The 18,177-nt window shown below is 44.2% G+C and overlaps 1 protein-coding gene across 1 annotated transcript; it reads right to left on the reverse strand.

Moving 5' to 3' along the window:
• Positions 1 to 400: 400 nt before the first annotated feature.
• Positions 401 to 3,733, reverse strand: znf703 (zinc finger protein 703). Its single transcript, XM_086032119.1, has 2 exons — positions 3,111 to 3,733; positions 401 to 2,656 (listed from the first exon to the last, which is right to left on the reverse strand). Exons 1-2 carry the CDS (start codon positions 3,360 to 3,362, stop codon positions 1,163 to 1,165), a joined length of 1,746 nt encoding a protein of 581 aa, XP_085888245.1. The 5' UTR covers positions 3,363 to 3,733; the 3' UTR covers positions 401 to 1,162.
• Positions 3,734 to 18,177: the final 14,444 nt, after the last annotated feature.

Below are 18,177 nucleotides of genomic sequence, written 5' to 3' on the forward strand. Positions count from 1 at the left end.
AAGTGATTATTATTGAAGTCCCAGTGACCCAGTGGCCACCCCAGCCCACCAGCCCCTCTGCTGAGAAGGCTGTTTTGAGGCCTCACAAACAGGAATTAGCGATTAAAAGCTGCACTCATATCAACAAAAGCAATGTTGGTGATGGAGGGTGGAGCAGGAGGAGGGATGCGAGTGCTCAGTGACTAGCTAACAGGGCTAATGTGACCCAGGATGCCCTCACTGGGACAGCCCTGTCAACTGATACGAACCATGTAACATTACGCTACAGCCCCAGACAGAACAACTGGAATTATGGATAAACTTAGTTAAGTGCAATGAAGACAGACTGAGTGCTCAACAGCTGCTCAACTGCATTACATGGTATATTAATATACTTAAGAATGAGGGAAAACAAGTCAAATGCAATCAAGTATCATTTATTTAATAAAATAAGACTTTCCCAAGTAGGTTGAATATTACAGTCATTAACAGATTTGACATCTGTCACCTTATATTTGTACCATTTGTGACCCCAAATCAATGCCCCACACATAGGCTTGAAAAAATATTACATCTTTGCTTATTTACAAATAAAAATAATTCTCACTGACATGCACGTCTCCAGAGGCTGAATAAGGATTCAGAGACGAATAAAGAAAACCTAAGGAGAGTTAAAGACATAATCCAGAATAAAGCATCATAGTCCATCTTTATCATGGTGCAAGACTTTTATTTTTAGAGCGTGTACTAGTCATTACGGTAATATACTTAAATCATTCTTGATTTTCAATTAACAGTTTATTTTGGCAGGAAAATAATCCCCCAGAGTTGAAGCAAGCGCTTGTGTGAAAAATAAATACAGAATTTGAGTTTTGGGTGACACACACACACACACACACACACACAAAAAAGGACAAATAGCAAAATCAAGAGTGATGGAAAAAACACAGAATTTCATCATTTTCAAGCTTTGCTTATTGGTGTCATTAATAGCTTTAATCTATTGAACCTGTGTGGCTTACAAACACCGCCAGTCGCAACAGGTGGTATTCCCGAAAGGCTGACCATCAAGAATGAAGCCCCAACTGCCGAAGCTTGATCTCCGAGCAGTCCATCTTCGGAATTGCTCCGGAGAGTTTAAGCTGGTTCCCTCAGTCCGTGAAAGTCACTACTATCTGTGATATCACGGGTATCCAAGGGCTGAGGCTGAGCCCAGTCTCTGACTGTAGAGAGCGTAAGGGGAGTAGTAAGCTGAAGATGAGGGTATGGACGACATGGGAAGGCCTGTCGTTCCAGGCAGGTGTGATTTGCTATAGGGGTGGTAGCGGGCCAGTCCCAAGCCAGGGGACCCACGAAAAGAGAAGGAGCTGGGCAGGGTGCCCGGGCTGCTGTGCGGTGGGAGATGAAGATGGCACGAGGCTGTTGATGAAATTGATGAAGGGTACGCTGACAAGAGTTTACTCTCCACCATCCCAGGTAGAGCTGTGTGGGTACGCAAGTGGGCAAGGAGCTCCTCTGAAGTGGCAAATCTCTTGTCACAAGGACCCCCGACAGACACCCAGTTACAGGCATGTGGTAACGGTTCGTTGGGGAGCATGAAACCGTAAGTGTAGAGCGGGTGCGAGAGAGAGGGAGTGGTGCTGGAAGACAAGGCGCTCGAGTGCAAGGAGTGCAGGTGGTGCGAAGGGTAGACCAGGGGGAAACTGGACTTGAGACTTGAGGGGTCATGGACACAGGTGGAACAGTTATTTCCTCCCAAATGGGGTGCATTAGGGTAAGTCAAACAATAAGGGTCCCGACACAAGCCCTGCATCAAGGACGGAGGAGAGGCTCCGGTGAGTGGACTGGAACTGGGGTGTTTACTTGCAAGTCCTAAACCCAGACTAGACTTGCTAGGGTCCAAACCAGGAACAAACTGTGAGGGGTAACCTGCATAGGCTCCCACGATGGATCCATGGTAGCCCATTGAAGCCGGAGGCAAAGGAAAAACAGAATGTCCTGGTTTAAAAGGGGAGACAGGTGCGATGTGGCCAGAAACCAGGTTACTCTGAGAGGCCTGTGTGTCGGCCTTGCTCTCAGGTTGCGGACTACCGGCAGAGCTGGCATTACTGGAGTTGGCGCTGGCCCGTATGTGGCTGGAGTTGGCCAACTGTGCCCCGTCCATGACTGACTTAGCTGAATCGGAGTCTTTTTTGTCTCCACTGTTGTTAATGTCCGAGCTGGACTGCTCCAAACTGGCCGCTTTGTTGTCCATGTGTGAGGCCTGTGAGTGTGGCAGCGGTTGTGTGGATGGCGAATGGCTTTGTATATGAGGCTGGCTCTGAGTGTGGAGATGAGGGGAGCTTGGTGATTTGGAATGGGTTGGAAAAGATGGACAAGAAACACTGCCACCACTCGAGCTTCCATTGGCCACCCTGAACGTTTTATCTGAAGACCCCTTGGACACTTGAACCTCTTTACGACAGTCGCCCGATGACTTGGAGTAAGGTTTGAAGCTGGACTTGTCCTCCGAGGACTGGTGCTGCTCTCCAGGCTTGGATGATCGGCTTGTGGACTCTTTGTCTCCCAAACTGCCTGAGGAGAGGGAGGCCAGCTTGGAAGAGGAGGGAGGGTCCGGTTTGCCAATTTGAGAGCATGTCTGAGCCAGCAAAGCTAATGGACTCTTTTTGGCATCAAGCTAGGGAAAGAAAATAAACACAATGTTTTATGATAATAAGACTTTTATATCACATTATTAAAACTGTATGACACAGTTAAACATTATGAACCCTGTACAATAACAGAAATACACAAAAAAGGAGTTGTGGCCAGCTCATCCCTGCATAATTTCTGAGAAAATTAAGCAAAGAAAATTTATCATATTCACTGAGAAAAGCAAAATACTTTATTTCATTTAATTTAACCATAAATACGCCGCTGTTACAATTCTACTTATTCATAAAATTGATTGTTACAAGTAACCACCTACATTTGAAAATGTTCACTTTTATACATATTAACTTTTTTAATTGCTTCAAGATGTGGATATATTATATAGCCTGTGATTAATGTTATAAAATAGTTTTGTTTTCGTTGTTGTGTTTTTAACATTTTATTTTATCTATATATATTTTTTTGTATTTGCGTCTCACCTCGATGCTGACTGGTGCGGACTGAAGGGGTTGAAGGTACTCCGGGTGGAGCAAGTGGCCGCTGTGCGCCGTCAACATCTTTACAATCCTGATGGGGAGCCGTTTGGCCTGACGTGACGGGTCTAACGGAGACTTGGCTCTGCACAAGGACGGGTTCGGCACTCCCGTTCGGCGAGGAACAACACTAGCGACGTTACGATCCCGGGACTGGCTGCGTAAAAACGATCTGGAGCCACTGGTCGGCTCTCTCATCGGGGTCCAGACGCGTAAAGGAACGCGGATAATTATTTGTGGATATCGAATTCAAAATCATTTACCAGATCCGTTCATGATGATCAAATTCATCCGAAGAGAATTCGATAATCCAAATAAGGCTTGTGCGCAGTGCGGAACCAAGCAATGTCTAGAGAGAAATAAATGGCATCCTTTAACAGGCTCTTCACTGTCTCTTGCTAGTTAAGTATTCCTCAATCCAGTTCTCCAAATTCAAAACCACCACGAAGAGACACTTGTGTCAGGAATATTCCCGAGGAGGAAGAAAGAGGGCGAAGGTGTTGCGACGTGCGTGTCTCCCTCTGACTGCTGTAGCTCGTCCCTTTCCGACTTCCTGCACATCTCCAAGGGGAGAGGTGCTATTTCTAAGCGGCCAAGCCGCCGCCCAATCACAGAGCTTTGTTGCTCAATAGAGGCGTGGTTTGGCTCATGGCCCTAACCTCATGCAAAATGTGACCTCAACATCGCACATATATAATTTAAACAGTGTACCTAAGCAACAAACTCTAAAAAGTAATTTTACAAGAAAAACAGTTGACAAAAACATATCTCGTGATACAACAGGAAGGATCTTGTCCTGTCCTGTAACACTAACTTGATTAGACTGACAAACTTGAAATTGACATTCCCCCTTTTTAAAAAGTCATAAACACAGTTTAACAGTGTGAGCAGTTTAACCTGGAGTCATTTGTGTCAAGACTGAAATTCCTCAACTATCACGATTTTAATGACACTACATCAGATTTATAGTCTCTAGATGGAGAGTGCTATGTTCAGGATTGCATGGGAATGTTGACATCCAATCGTTAACTTTTTTCCCTTACAATTATGACCCCCCCCCCAAAAAAAAAGACATTCAAGATGTATTATTTCAACATTTCAACTTTATTATTATAACTTTATGGCGTTTTCCTGATATTTTTGTGACAGTGAATCTTTACAAACTCCCAAACCACCCATTTAGTGGTTTAATGGCTGAATCTTCCATTCTCAATTTTCTTTAGATAAAAGAAGAATAGCCCCTACTCATTTTCCTTAAAGAACAAGCACATTTTTCTAATCTTATTCACCCACAGATCCAGATTCAGTTTCTAAATAGCATTCTGACTCATCCCCTTTCCTTTGAGTTCTTACAGGTAAACTTGTTTGACATTTCACTGTTTAATCTTCACATCCTTGTGCATGAGACGCCTCTTTATTATAAAAGCAGCGACTGTTTATTGGCAGCTGAGAGGCGAGGCAGCGTCACTTGGTCGTCATTCAACAGCGCCACTGTTCGACCTGTCATCATTGGGCTTAGCCTTCATTCATCACCCACACGTCGCCACTCACGCCTCGGCGGCCTGCAGAGATCCAAGACACTCTGAGCGCAGAACATGCATGCCAGAATTAGTGCACACATTGTCTGTCGCTGCCTTGTTGAGACAAGTAAACAGGTGACCCTCAAAGTGAGATTTACTCTGATAGCTTATTGTGAGTTTCAAAAACGCTTTTTACAATTTAAGACTGACAGTTAATGTGTGAGTTTTCCGACTCCTGTAGTCACCCCCTTGTTAAAAAGGCGAGTGGCTGCAGTGTGGCTGGGGTTGCACATGCAAGAGAAGGGGGTGAGGTGAGTGTTTAAAAGTACACCAAAGAAGTGGGGATTGGGAAAAGCCAGACAAAAGCAGTGAGACAATGAAACAAGGGGAGGGCTCAAACAACAGGGAGGAACTGCTTTCATGTGGCCCTTCATGCAGGCTGGTAACAGCTGTTTTGGCGTGTTGATGATGGATGGCTATTTCCTGTTGTGGATATTTTAAAGGGGACAGCCTTTCGGTTAAAGAGGATTCTCAGCATGTTCAGGTCCTTGCCGGCCCTCAGGCCATTTCCATGCTTTTCTTGGGCAGTATCAAAGCAATGTGTTTGGCCGGGACGGAGACCAAACAAAACCCCCAGGATGAGGCTTGATTGAGGCTCACGAGGCGTGAGGGGGGCCGGACCCTCCATGTCCCTGTGATCCTTTAGATTTATAGAGCAGCTGAGGCTTGTAATGGACGCCATAGCTCAGTGGTGGGCCCTAATTCTTCCTGGTGTTGAAAGGTTGCTGTTTGCCTGACTCCACAGTATACTGTATACGTGTAACACTGACGTTCGGCAGTGGAATCCTTCAAGCCTGTCTCGTGAAAATCTGCTTGTCTTTGCACCGAGTTTGGTCAAGCCATGACATTTTGTGCCACACATGGGAGTTAGTGTTGTGTGTAGAGCCTTGTGATTGTTCAATGACACGAGCTCATAATAGCGCTGTTTCTTTTTTCCCCAAGCCATTATACTTATTGAGGCATTCACTGGTGTCAGCCAGACACTGTCAGAGTCTGGATGTAGTACTGTACAAAGAGAAAGAGAGAGAAATGATAAAAGTGCCAGGGAGGCAGAGAAGGGAAAACGAGTGTAAATAACTCCTATTTAATTATCTGTGACTGACTTATGGGGTGTGTGGAATGGGGATAGAGGCCTGGGGCTGGGGCCCTGCTATAGCCCTCATGTTTTCTCCAGCAGCAATAAAACCGAAGGGAAAAAGTGGATTAAGACAGTTTCATGGGGTGTAGCAGACATGGCATTTATTTAGACCCAAACACTTTAAAGTAGCCTTGCAGGCAACATTCCAGTCAAGACAATTGAAACAAGGATTTCCCTGAGCTAAAAGCTCCACAAACATTATCTGCACAGTGTACTTAAAGTGTCCATCCAGCTAGGGCGGTCCATTTTTCAATAACAAGTTCAGTTTATGTTTTTTTTTTTTTTTTATCAGGAAAAGAATATTAGTGTGCATTTTCAATTTTATCAATTTGTTTTGGAGAAATCAGTACAAGTTCAAAACCGCCTCCTGGTAAAGAGCAATTTGTCTGCCTCGCCTCTCCTCCCTCCATGTCTTGGCGGGAGTCACGTCAGGGACGGCTCACAATTTCTCCATTCAAAGTCATTGTAATTACGTCACTCATAATGCCAAAATAACGGCGACAAAACGGCCCCAAAATATATGTGGACATCTCTACTTTGGCCCACCAACCACTGAAAACATTACAAAACGATTAGCCTTTCCATGTCTGACTCAGAAGAAAAGGAGGAAATATGCAGCTTACATGCAGTTTCTGTCATGTCTTGTCTGTTTTCTTCAATAAGTCACCAAGATACGGAAAAACAATACGTTCAGAGAGGCTTTTTGTAAGGTTAATTGCAGAGCTGGGCATTTTATTAAAAATTGAGCCTCCGTTAGTCGTCATCCGTCTGCTGCGTGGGTACCCTTCCGTTGTCCGTCATTCGCCTTTTTATCCGGGGGGAAAAATAGTACCCGTCTATAGGCCGGTCCGCCTCTAATTTTAAACGGCCGTCCGTCGGCGAGTGCGACTAAATTTTCACTCACGCCCCCCCACGCTCGGCTGTAGTATCGGGCTCATTGCTGGAGCTTTGTTGCTCTGAATCTGCTTCGAAGCGGCTCCTTAAAGCAGCACCGCACGGCGATGCGGCACAAAAAGATCACAAGCTAATTGCTGCGTACCTTGACAATGCTGTCACTTTTAACACCACCGCTGTGATTACTTTTAGCCGTGGGTGCAAACAACCATGCCTGGCTTGAGACTTTAGCATAGCTAAATGTCCGAAAACTACAACCAGTCACCACCGGGGTTCATGTGCACATTCATGCTCTTGTCCGCTTCAGCCTGGATAAGAGAATAAGCGGCAGGAACGATTTTTTTTTTCCTTTTGTGGAGGTGATCATGGTTTTTACACATCTAAGATCACATTTGAGTCAATGTATTTTGCAGAATGCTTTTATATTTTCACAGGTTGAAGTGGACAAGAGTAATATGTGTATTTGAATTTCTGTAGCGATTGGTTGCCGTTTCAGGCAACAGAACTGACAAACCAAGCAATATTACGATGCTTGCCTCCCCTGCTGTGATGTAGACAGCTGAGATGGAAAAAATAAGAGGGAGTGTGCCAATTTGTCATAAATCTCATCCCAAAAAATCCCTTAAATCACTACAGTCTTTTAGGGCGGTGAATGTTAGTAGCAGCGTCATTTTTATATGCATACCCATTTAATAAATGGCAATGTTCAGCCAGTCCAACTGTCCCTTTAATGCGTTTAGTCATCATTATTTATGTTTGTGTGCTTGCCTTTTGCAACATGCACACTAATCCTTGTTTAGTGCATCATGCAAAGACATAGCCTGTGTGTGCAGACAAACAAAAATGACAGGTCACGTGTGGGTGCGTCAGTAAATTATGTCGTTCCGTCATTCGCCAGTGGCCGGGCCACCCGTCTGTCATCGTCACTCAGTTATTATTTCAAGCCGACCAAATCTGGCATCATCAGTCCGTCACTCCGTTATGATTATTTTAACCACTCTTCCGTCATTGCTAAATGACAGTTAATCACCACTATTTTAAGGCCATCAGATTTTCATCTTCTTTCTTCTTCGGCGGCGTCGCATCAGTGACAGCCATTGACATTGAGAAATAAAAACAATATGGGACAATGTCATTGTTGTGTGCGGGACAGGCGAACGGTATTTACAAAACCGTCAGCTTTCTTTACCGACCTAAGAAAAGAAGCAGGCTTGGAGAATTGGGAGCAAGGAAGTTGGAGTATCTGGTGACTGGATTGACATGTGAAACACGCAGTTGTTTCTGGCAGTCTTCAGCAAAACGTGAGTCCATCATTGACGGACTGAGAATTTCCATCTGTACTGACTCGGTTAGTGACGATTCTGGGGACGGACAAAAATCTGGTTCAGTTGGCGCTCTGTCAGTTTCCCGTCATTCATCGTTATCAAAACCGGCGTCTGTTAGTGATGAACTGACGGATCTTCTGTCGGTACTGACGGAATTCCCACCTTTGCATGTTCCAAGAACTTACAAGTTTGTGCTTTTTGTAGTTTGCCATTTGCTGTATTTGTGTGCGTGTGTCAGACTTACATCTGAGAGCCTTATCTCTTCAGTTTAGTAAGATTGTCGCTCTTGTCAGCTTGTCACGTCTCACAAGCTAACTCTCTTATCCACCCTGCCTCCGTTTCTTCTATCTGTCTGCAATATAATCACACCGGGATAATAGCTTCCCCTCTATGTTCACAGAATGGAGCTTTTATTTCCTAACCCTACACTGCACAGAGTTCCGTCTGTGTTCTCTTGCTGCACCTGAAACACATTCGCAGATGCACATAGGTTGTACATTGCCAAATTATGCACAACTCAAGTTCTGTCCGCGCAGTCTTTAACAAAAGCCGCTATTGTCCTCTACATGGAGAAGTTATCTAGAGCACAGAGAGAGGGGAGGAGGAGGAGTTGGTTGGAGGTTTGGCTTGTGCTGCCAGACAGTCTCTGTCTGAAATCAGATTGTCCTACGTTGTTGTGTGAAATTTCACATGATTCCAAAATGTTTTTTTTTTTTTCCACGCCTGACAGCAGCGGGGTCATTTTGATAGGAGCACGATTTAAATATTTGCAAGGGAGAGCGGTGACAGGTGTGGTTGAGGAAACGTCATAAGCTTCTCAGCACATTACTTGGTCATGCTTGTTACAGTCAATGCTGCTTCCTGCTATGATGACTAAACCTCTCTGTCAGGGGTGTGAATGGCTCTGCCATTTGTAGTCAGATAAACAACAGAAGGTAATGGAGGTGGTAGAATCTACAGAGTTCCTGCCAAACATGATCTGAGATGATGATGAGGAGCGGGGGCTTAGCAACAACTGTCAATCGGCAACAGGCTGAAGTGAGATTGGGTCATGTAAGCTGCCAAGTCATGAAAGAAACAAGGGCTAGCCTCACTCAGTTTAAAAGAAATTAATTCAAGTCAATCTTTCGAGCTTGACACATCACAAAAAACATTTATTGAAGCTGTCCACCTTTGCCGTTAATCTCTCTGTGGGAGTATGAAAGCCGACAAAACAGGAAAAGAGTGGATACAGTGAACCCGACAAAGGCAATACATAAAACTGTCTTGTAGGCTGAATGAAAAACAACATATTAAGTGAATTCTTAAAACCTGTCCTTTGTTAGCTGACTTTGAGACTATATATTTAAAAATGATCCACCTTCCATAAAAGAAGGTTTTAAGAACTGGCAGTCATGGATAAAACATTCCACATACAGTGGCCAAAATATTTTCCTCAACTGGGGCCTTGTGATGACAAAGCACCGTACTTGTCCCTGGCAGTAATTCACCGGTTCAGATGGCTACATAAAAGCAAGGTAATATATCAAACAACCCTCCTGAGACACGCACGCGCACAAACTCACATACACACACACACACGTACACTGTTTGTTATATGAGCGCGTATTGTCACACATGCTACAGGCCAAGATGACACTTATGAAATATGTTTCTTGCTGACCTTAGCTACTAGCTGAGTTAGGGAGATTAATCCACTGTTGAAGCAAACTGAAACACACATACATACAAATATGCTACCTCTGGTGAGTGCAAAACATAGATGCAGCAGGTTTGTTGTGGTGGTGGTAGTAATAATTACATCTGCTCCTGATTTATTCTAGTGGTACTTGATAAGTATGGCACAGGAGAGCAGACAAATACACACACATATGCAAATGAAAATGCACATAGGGTAGGAAAACAGCAGAAGTAAAGTATTATTTAGTTTTGTTCCCTTGTTCTACATGTCGATGCACTCATTTACTCAATTTCAGGGTTTACACATTAAAGTCTTATACTGATAATACTGATGCTGAAAATCAACTGAAATCAAATTGATCTATCAGCGATTCAAGCACTGTTCTATCAGAGTGTGTGGTCTAAACCACATCACTTACCTTCAAATTGTACCATTAAAACCTCTCCTTGGCCTTTTCCACAGTTTATTTTTAGGGGTTGGGCCAAAAGGTCAAGGGGCGTAAGAGAAGGCTGAGGGCTGGAGTACAAGGGCAACAACGGGTCATGGGAGGGTAAAGAAAAAAGGCGGCAACAGTTGAAGGACATTGTTCCTTTCACTGACCTAATTCACAAACCGACTCTTATCTCAAAAAAGAGAAGAGCTATAAATCCGCAAAACAGATGCGCCAATGGGGAAGATTTAGGAGAATGTGATTCATCACTGCGACTAAAAATAAGGGTATGAACAATAGAATGTATACACGACCACAAACCACTCATCCTCTGTCCGATAAAAATATACCCCAGCTTACTTTTTATTTTGTTTTTAAACAGAAATGTTTATATAGTCATGCTCAAAACAGGTTGACAATATTTGAAAAAAGCCACTAAATGTTAAGTTAATAGGAATTCAGCTTTCTGCTAGTCCTTTAGCCTGCTAAAAGGAAAATGTATCAAAGAATTTAGTTAGTCCACAGCCATTTACTTTGTTGAGACTTTTACTTGCATTTTTAAGTTAGAACTGGGAGAAAATAAAAGGCCATTTCCTTGCCAGAAGGTTCCACTAGCAACATTAATGGCTTGAGACAGTGTACAAGAAGGTGGGGTGTGGAGGGTGTGTAGGACGAGGACGGAGGGGCTGGAGAGGAAAGAGAGGGAGCAAAAGAATAAGTGCACTTTTCCTCTTCATCCAGGGTGATGAATGAGTTTTCGAACAAGGCAGAATATACATCATATCACCTTTAATGGGTGCACATTTCTACAGCCATAACTCAGTGTTTGGAAATAGGGAGGGGAAGATGAAATACGACTTCGTATATTCCTCCCAGCGACACTTTTACGAGCCCTCCCTGCAGTATAAAGGCATTGATTGCTATTTCAAAGCTCCATGTCAGACTCAGAGCTGAGTACCTCCAGCTGGCGGTGAAAAGGAAGCCAGAAAGTTCTTTACCACATGGAGCCTCCAAACACGCCTGGTTACATCAGGTAAACGGAGAGCTTGGAGGTGAATACCAACAGCAGGGGTCTCCAACGTGATGCCCGCGGACACCAGGTAGCCCCAGAGGACCACATGAGTGGCCTGTTCCAAATAAATCAGCAGTGATGGGACACGATTTTCTAAGGATGTGATATAAGTCATAATTTAAAAACACTGGCAGAGATTTATAGAAATAAACTGTTGCGCATTGCTATTCATCTGTTTCCTAATTACTGTGAGAAATCATTAACATGATCAGTGACTTCACATGAATAAATATAATTAATTATTAATAATAACAAAAACAACAACATATGATTAACAGTAATATGAACATATTTATTATTTCAGAAGTGTGTACCAAAGTGGTTGCTCTTTGCGTCTCTCAGCTTCAACAATGTTATTGACACCTGACTTTCAGTGTGTGGGAAAATAAAGTATGGGGTCTCACTGAGCAGCAAAGGCTTACGAGTGTTTGCGATCTTAGCGAATGATGTGTTTTTTTGTCAGGGTTCATTAAAGAACCCTGACAGAAAACCCAACATTTGCTGCTTGCACAACCACTCACAAGTATTTGTCGCTCAGTGAGATGCGGGCGTTAGTGAACAGTTCAATGAAATTTGCTGATGGCAATGTTGCTAAACACTCCCTTTACACCTGATAAACAGACCTGCAAAAACATTGTAAATGCATGTCGGACGTGCAGTTAGCAATATGCATAAAGATCTCTTTTCATCACTCTTATTTCACCGTCAACAGTTTTCAGCACCAACACTTGTGTATATGTTAATAAATGTCCACTTTGAGAGACAATTTTAAATGTTTGAACTCTCAGGCGTCATAATGCTGTTATCACATAAATGGACAGAAAATTGACACTTTCAAAAAATCCATTTTCAGCAAAAGACAGTTTGATGTGACCCTCATATAAGGATGGGTATCGATAAGATTTTAATGATACTTCTACTCTTAACTATATTGCTTAATATGTACTGTATTGTGTACTGTATATATAGATATATGAATATACTTGTCTTGCAAATACAACAACAATAATGCAAAATAAATTAAAAGAGCAATAATTGCCAGAAAAAGAAATTATTTGAACAAATCACAATTATAATATTAAATATTATATAAATAATTAAAAGAAAACTTGTGTTGAGCAACAAGGCTGGAATATGTAGTTTGGCTGCAAAAAATACTTCTGTATGTTTGTTAAGCTTGCTTATGCTTACATTTGTTAGCACTTCACAAAGTGCATTGAGCAACAACTCTGCAGTCTCCAGGCATACCCATTCTATCCATGAATTGAAGTTGGATTGAATGGAAATCGGTTAGTCATGCCCAAAAAAAGTGAAACGCTTGGATGCTACATTCGTAGCAACAACGCTAACCCAATGTAAAGGACCGCAGCTAGTGCTGCGTGAGTGTAGGTCAGTGTAAAACCTCACTCCTTCGAGCTTTGAAAGCCACTGACTTTGCAGGCCCGCTCTCCCAAGCCGATGGCACTGCTTCAAAGTGCCAAATATTAATCCAATTTAATTATTTTAAATTAGGACTACCAAAAACAATGGGTTTGCTTTGCCTTAATAAACAACATTACTTGGAAGTAACATTTTCAGGTTGGACTAATTGAACATTTCTAAAATTGATCGAAGCCTAAATATTGACTGTGACGGATTACTTTAATATTTTTAAGTTCATCAAGTGTTTTCTTTTTTTCCACTATTTTCCATCATTACAAATGCTTTCGTTCAATAGTAGTTACAACTTAAAACGTGCAACTTGGGAAATTGAAACCTAGCAACAAAAACAGCTATGTGCTTGGCTTTATTTGATGCTCCTGGATTGACAGACACAGATATCCCTAGAATTGCACAATTTGTATATAAACCAAAAATACAAAAATACAAACAAACCAAAAACTTTGAGGTCCAACCATCCTCATGTGTGAAGTCACACGCACCTCCCCCCACACACACGCACACCCCTACACACACGCACACCTACATACACGCACACAAAAACTGCAAATCTTGTGAAACTTCACAATACATCATGAAATTTCAGCCCAGGGAGCATCAAAGCATTAACGCCACAGCCATTTATAAAAGAAACAAATGTCCCTCCGCTACATATCATACGTACATGTACAAACATTCATTATGCTTGAAATAAATGGAGCCTCTTAAAATGTATGCCATTTATTGGAGCCGAATATACAGTTCTGTAGATCACCCAGAGATAAAATAGATACAGTAGATAGCAGCTATATTGCAAAGATAGAAATATATAGTGTAGAAACCCCCCTTCTTCCTCATCTGTTTCAGTATCCAAACTGTGATTCATAACCTCATCTGGATATCTGCCACAAGCACTTCATTTATTCAAGCTGATGCCAAGTAGAATTATTGTTGTGTAAAAGCCAAAGACTTTTAGAAGATCAAAGTTCCACATTATAAATCATGTTTCCCTGCAGCTGCAACTCAACTCCCCCTTCGCTGACTTCTTCTCCAAACTCATACTGTACTTTAATACCACATCGATCAAAACCAACCGCACACAAATAACTTTCTCTTAAAATATTACACAACCTTTCATTTAGTGCCAAATAAAATCCATATCAAATCACTCTCAACTTCCAACTGTTTCTGCACTTGCAGTACATTTTTGTACCGTTCTTTACTTTATTATTAGATTATTGAGCATGTTCATATGCAGAAATAAATTGTGTTGGGCTCATTAGCCCAAGCCTAAAAGGGACGTCAACTCAAAATGTTTCTTTGTATGTTTTCTTGATATGTTCTGTTCACCCCCCACTAGTCTAAACACGGTATTCTGATTAATACAGTATTTGCTTGATTTGAATTAAGCATCAAAATCCACCCGTTTTCATCCATCTCAGTGGACTGCCATTTGCCTTGTACTGTCACTTGCTGTTGACTGAAAATAACATCACAGTGCCTAAAGGCTTAGTTTACGAACCTCACATGACCAAACCCAGAAAAGAGGTGAGCTGTGATTGGTCGTTACCTGAGACCTGATGTTTTTTTCAGTCGACAGCAAGTGGCAAAATGGCCGCCCCCTGAGATGGATAAAAAAGGGTAGATTTTGCTGCTTAATTCATATTCCACAAACGCAATGACGACCAGAATACCGTGTTTAGATTAGTGAGGGCGCATATAACAAAAAATACGTGTGTAACTATGCTTATATGAATCCCGAATGACTGCCAGGGGGTGGTGATTAAAGTACTGAATGTTCTCTTCAGACACGTGCAGTTTGAATATGCATACCAAATTAGCCACCTGTGACACCTGGATGACCCTGGACATGTATAAGTTCCGGTGTCACCAGAGGTTAGTTTCCTATGGAATCTCCTTGCATGAAGACGAGGATTCCGAGTAACAGGATGCCCTGGCGGTCATTCGGGATTCATAGAACCATAGTTACAGACAACTTTCATTCTATTTCATCCCTTCTGACCGCCATGGGGCGGTGCTTAAAGCACTGAATGACTAATACCAGTGCAGTCAGGAGGAATCCCAGAAACGAACCTCACTGAGAAGCCTCTGCAGAACCAAAGACCATGACCAGTGAATGGGGAGATGTGACGTCCACGTTGTAAAACCTGGAGAAAGTGCTGGGTGTCGTCCATAAGGCAGCAGCACAAATATCCTCCAGAGGTACATGTCTCAGGGCGGCCCAAGACATGGCAACGGTCCTGTTGGAGAGGCAACGCACCCCCGATGGCACCCCCAGACAACATCTTGGAAATGAAAGTGGTGTTCGGCCACAAAGTGACACCGGTACCATCCGGGTGCCACCATGGTGAGCAAGAATGTAGCCTTACGGGACACCCACTGAAGATTTGTCTTCACCAGGGGTTCAAAGGGGGGTCAGCACCGGCTGCCTAGCACCAAGGCAAGATACCACGCCGGGACTAGAGGTGCTTCGCAGGGAAACAATTTCCATCTGTTTGCGTACTGCAGCAAATTGGACAGCGCCCTGGCATGAAGAATGGTCTACCTGACCGGTCCTGCACAGCTGTTTAGCAGGGGGTCGGGCCTTTCAGTGGCCAAACAAACAAAGGGAGGCAAAATCCAACCTCCTTGTTGGGACAACAGATCCACTCTGTTGGGGAGACACCATGGCTCCCTGAAGGAGCATTTGAGCAACAGGGGGAACCATGTCCGGGCTGACCAGACAGAGGCCACCAGTAACAGCACATCAGCCCTCCTGAAGAGGCCTCTGAAGCATCAGCCAAATCAGTGGTAGTGGAAGACACGCATAGAGAAGGCATGCCGACCACGGCTGCGCCAGTGCAGCCTGGCCCAGAGGGCTGGTGGCTTGATTCTTACGTGGCAAAGAGATCGACCCCCACTCTGCCGAAATGATCACAAATTGTGTGCACCACCTACGGGTGAAGACGCTATCCTGGGGAAGGATCCTGACAGGAGAGCGAGTCTGCAAGCCGGTTCAGATCCCCTGGCAGATATGCCGCCCGCAGACGGCCCAGACAAGGGGCAGCCCACCTGAGAAGGTGCTGGGAGGCCTGCAACAGCCGGGCGGACCTCATGGATCCCTGGTGGTTGATATGGGAAACGATCGAGGTTTTTTCCGACCATACGAGCACATGCCTCCTCTCCAGGAATGGCGAAAAGTGCATGAGAACCAGGTGCACAGCACGCAGCTCCAGCACATTGAAGTGATCAGTGCTGTCCCACACAGACCATCGTCTCCCAGCTATCCTTTGCTGCCAGACAGCAAACCACCCTGTGATGCTGGCATCCATGTTGACCACCACACCCAGTGACAAGCACCTTGACAGATAAGCCTGGTCCCTCCAAGGTGCCAGAGCAAGGAGGCACTGGTGTGACACCCGTAGCTTCCGGCAGCGATGCCTCTTGGCGTCCAAGCGAAAGACGTTCAGCCACCTGTGCAAGGGGCGCAATGACAGCAGACCTAGTGAGACAACAGCTGTCATGGGGGTCAGCTTGCCCAGAAGTCACAAAAAAGCTACGTGTGGCAGCAGTCTATTCTCCTGAAAGGAAACAAAGAACATTGGCCGCCCAGTGAGAGGACAGTTGGGCCCACATAGTAGCGGTGTCAAACATTATAACATTATACCAAGAAAGGTTGTCCTCTGAGGGGGGTTGGAGTAGACTTGGACAAATTGACCCTGATGCCCAACTGGGCGACATGAGTGAGCAGAGCGGATGTATTCCGTACCACCTGAGCCCTTGAGGGCGCGCAGATAAACCAGTCGTCCAGGCAGGGCAACACCATAATGCCCACAGACTGTAGGGGTGCAAGAGCAGCACTCTCAAAACAAGTGAAGACCTTTGGGGTGAGGGAGAGCCTGAAAGGGAGCACACTAAACTGCCAGTGACAGCCTCTGTAGGCAAAACGGAGAAATGTCCTGTGCAATCGAAATGTGGAAGTAAGCGTTCTTTAGATTGCCACTCCCACCGCGCGACAAGACGTCTACAAGACGTCGGCTGTAGTTAGCATGCTTGAGTCCACTTCTCAAGTAAAAAATTAGCCGCCATTTATTTTTTGGTCACAATTAAATAAGTCGTGTAGAAGCCCCCGGGGTACGCCAGAGGATCCACCGCTTTCGAAAGTGCCCTTGGCCAGGAGGGTGGACAGCTCCTGGTCCAGAGCTAAGGCCTTTGCTGGGTCGGTGATGGTGGCTTCCCTGACCCGACTTGAGACAGGGGGATGGTGTTGGAATTGGAGCTTGTACCGTTGGGTAAAGATTTAGACCACTCAAGGGCCTGAAGCATGAGCAGCCCAGTAACTGATCTGCTGGTGGGAAAAGTAACCAATGGCCTCAGTTCTTGCCTCCTAGGGGCCCTGGAGCGAGGGTAGGCGGTACCTGTAGACCGGGACTGCCCAGGAGGTAGGCGGGCAAAGGAGAAAAAGTGCGGACCAGCTTATATATTCCGCTGATGATGATTGCTTGCACCTGGTGCAAGCACCTGGTCCCAGCAGCAATTGTCTCTCCAAACCTGCACAAAGACAACCACACGCACCCACACGCACGCACACACACCTTCTTAACCCCAATTCAACATTGTTTTAACATATTTTGCTATCTGGGTAGTCACTGATGGAACACTTTGGTCCTGAAGAAGTTTACCTTATTGTTTAAAGGAAGGCTTCATTAAATATACGTTTTCCGGACTATAAGGCACACCTTTATATAAGCCACACCCACTCAATTTTTTAAAAAGCAATGGAAAAAAAAAACATATATAAGCCGCTCGTTTATATAAGCCGCACCTATCTATGTAGAAAAAATTGATATTTACTGCATTTACAGAACGATTTTGAACTGTAAATGTACATGTATGTACCTAAATAGATTATTTCCTAACAGTGCCTTTTAATAACACAGCAGCAACTTTGCTGATTGAAACGGAACAGAACCAAGAGAAAACAAAGTACTAGTCTTCATTTCATTGCACGTTGCTACTCCATTGTGTCAGTTAACATCCTTTTATGGCTCTACTTCCGCATACCACCGAATGCAACGCCTAGTGCTTAACCTAATGCATAGCGCCCTTGCATGTTGAAGTCCTCCACCTGCAGTCACATCTTGTTAATGCCAATTGTATTGTATTGTATTGTAAGAATGTCCGCTGATAGTGTAGTGGTACACACGCCTGAGTTGTGTGCGGGCAGCGTGGGATCGATTCCCGCTCAGTGACAGTGTCTATGTGTGCCCTGCGACTGGCTGGCGACCAGTTCGGGGTGTAGTCTGCCTTCGCCCATTGACGGCTGGGATAGGCTCCAGCAACTCCCCGCGACCCTATATAGGATAAGCGGTTTGGAAGATGACATGACATTGTATTGTAAGACCGCCCAAAAATACACAAAATAGCAACACTTTTATATAAACTGCATGGTTCAAAACCTAGGAAAAAAGTGC

The sequence above is a fragment of the Filicampus tigris genome, chromosome 5 (assembly GCF_054856515.1).
Source record: "Filicampus tigris isolate MCC_2025a chromosome 5, RoL_Ftig_1.0, whole genome shotgun sequence".
Classification (NCBI taxonomy): Eukaryota; Metazoa; Chordata; class Actinopteri; order Syngnathiformes; family Syngnathidae; genus Filicampus; species Filicampus tigris.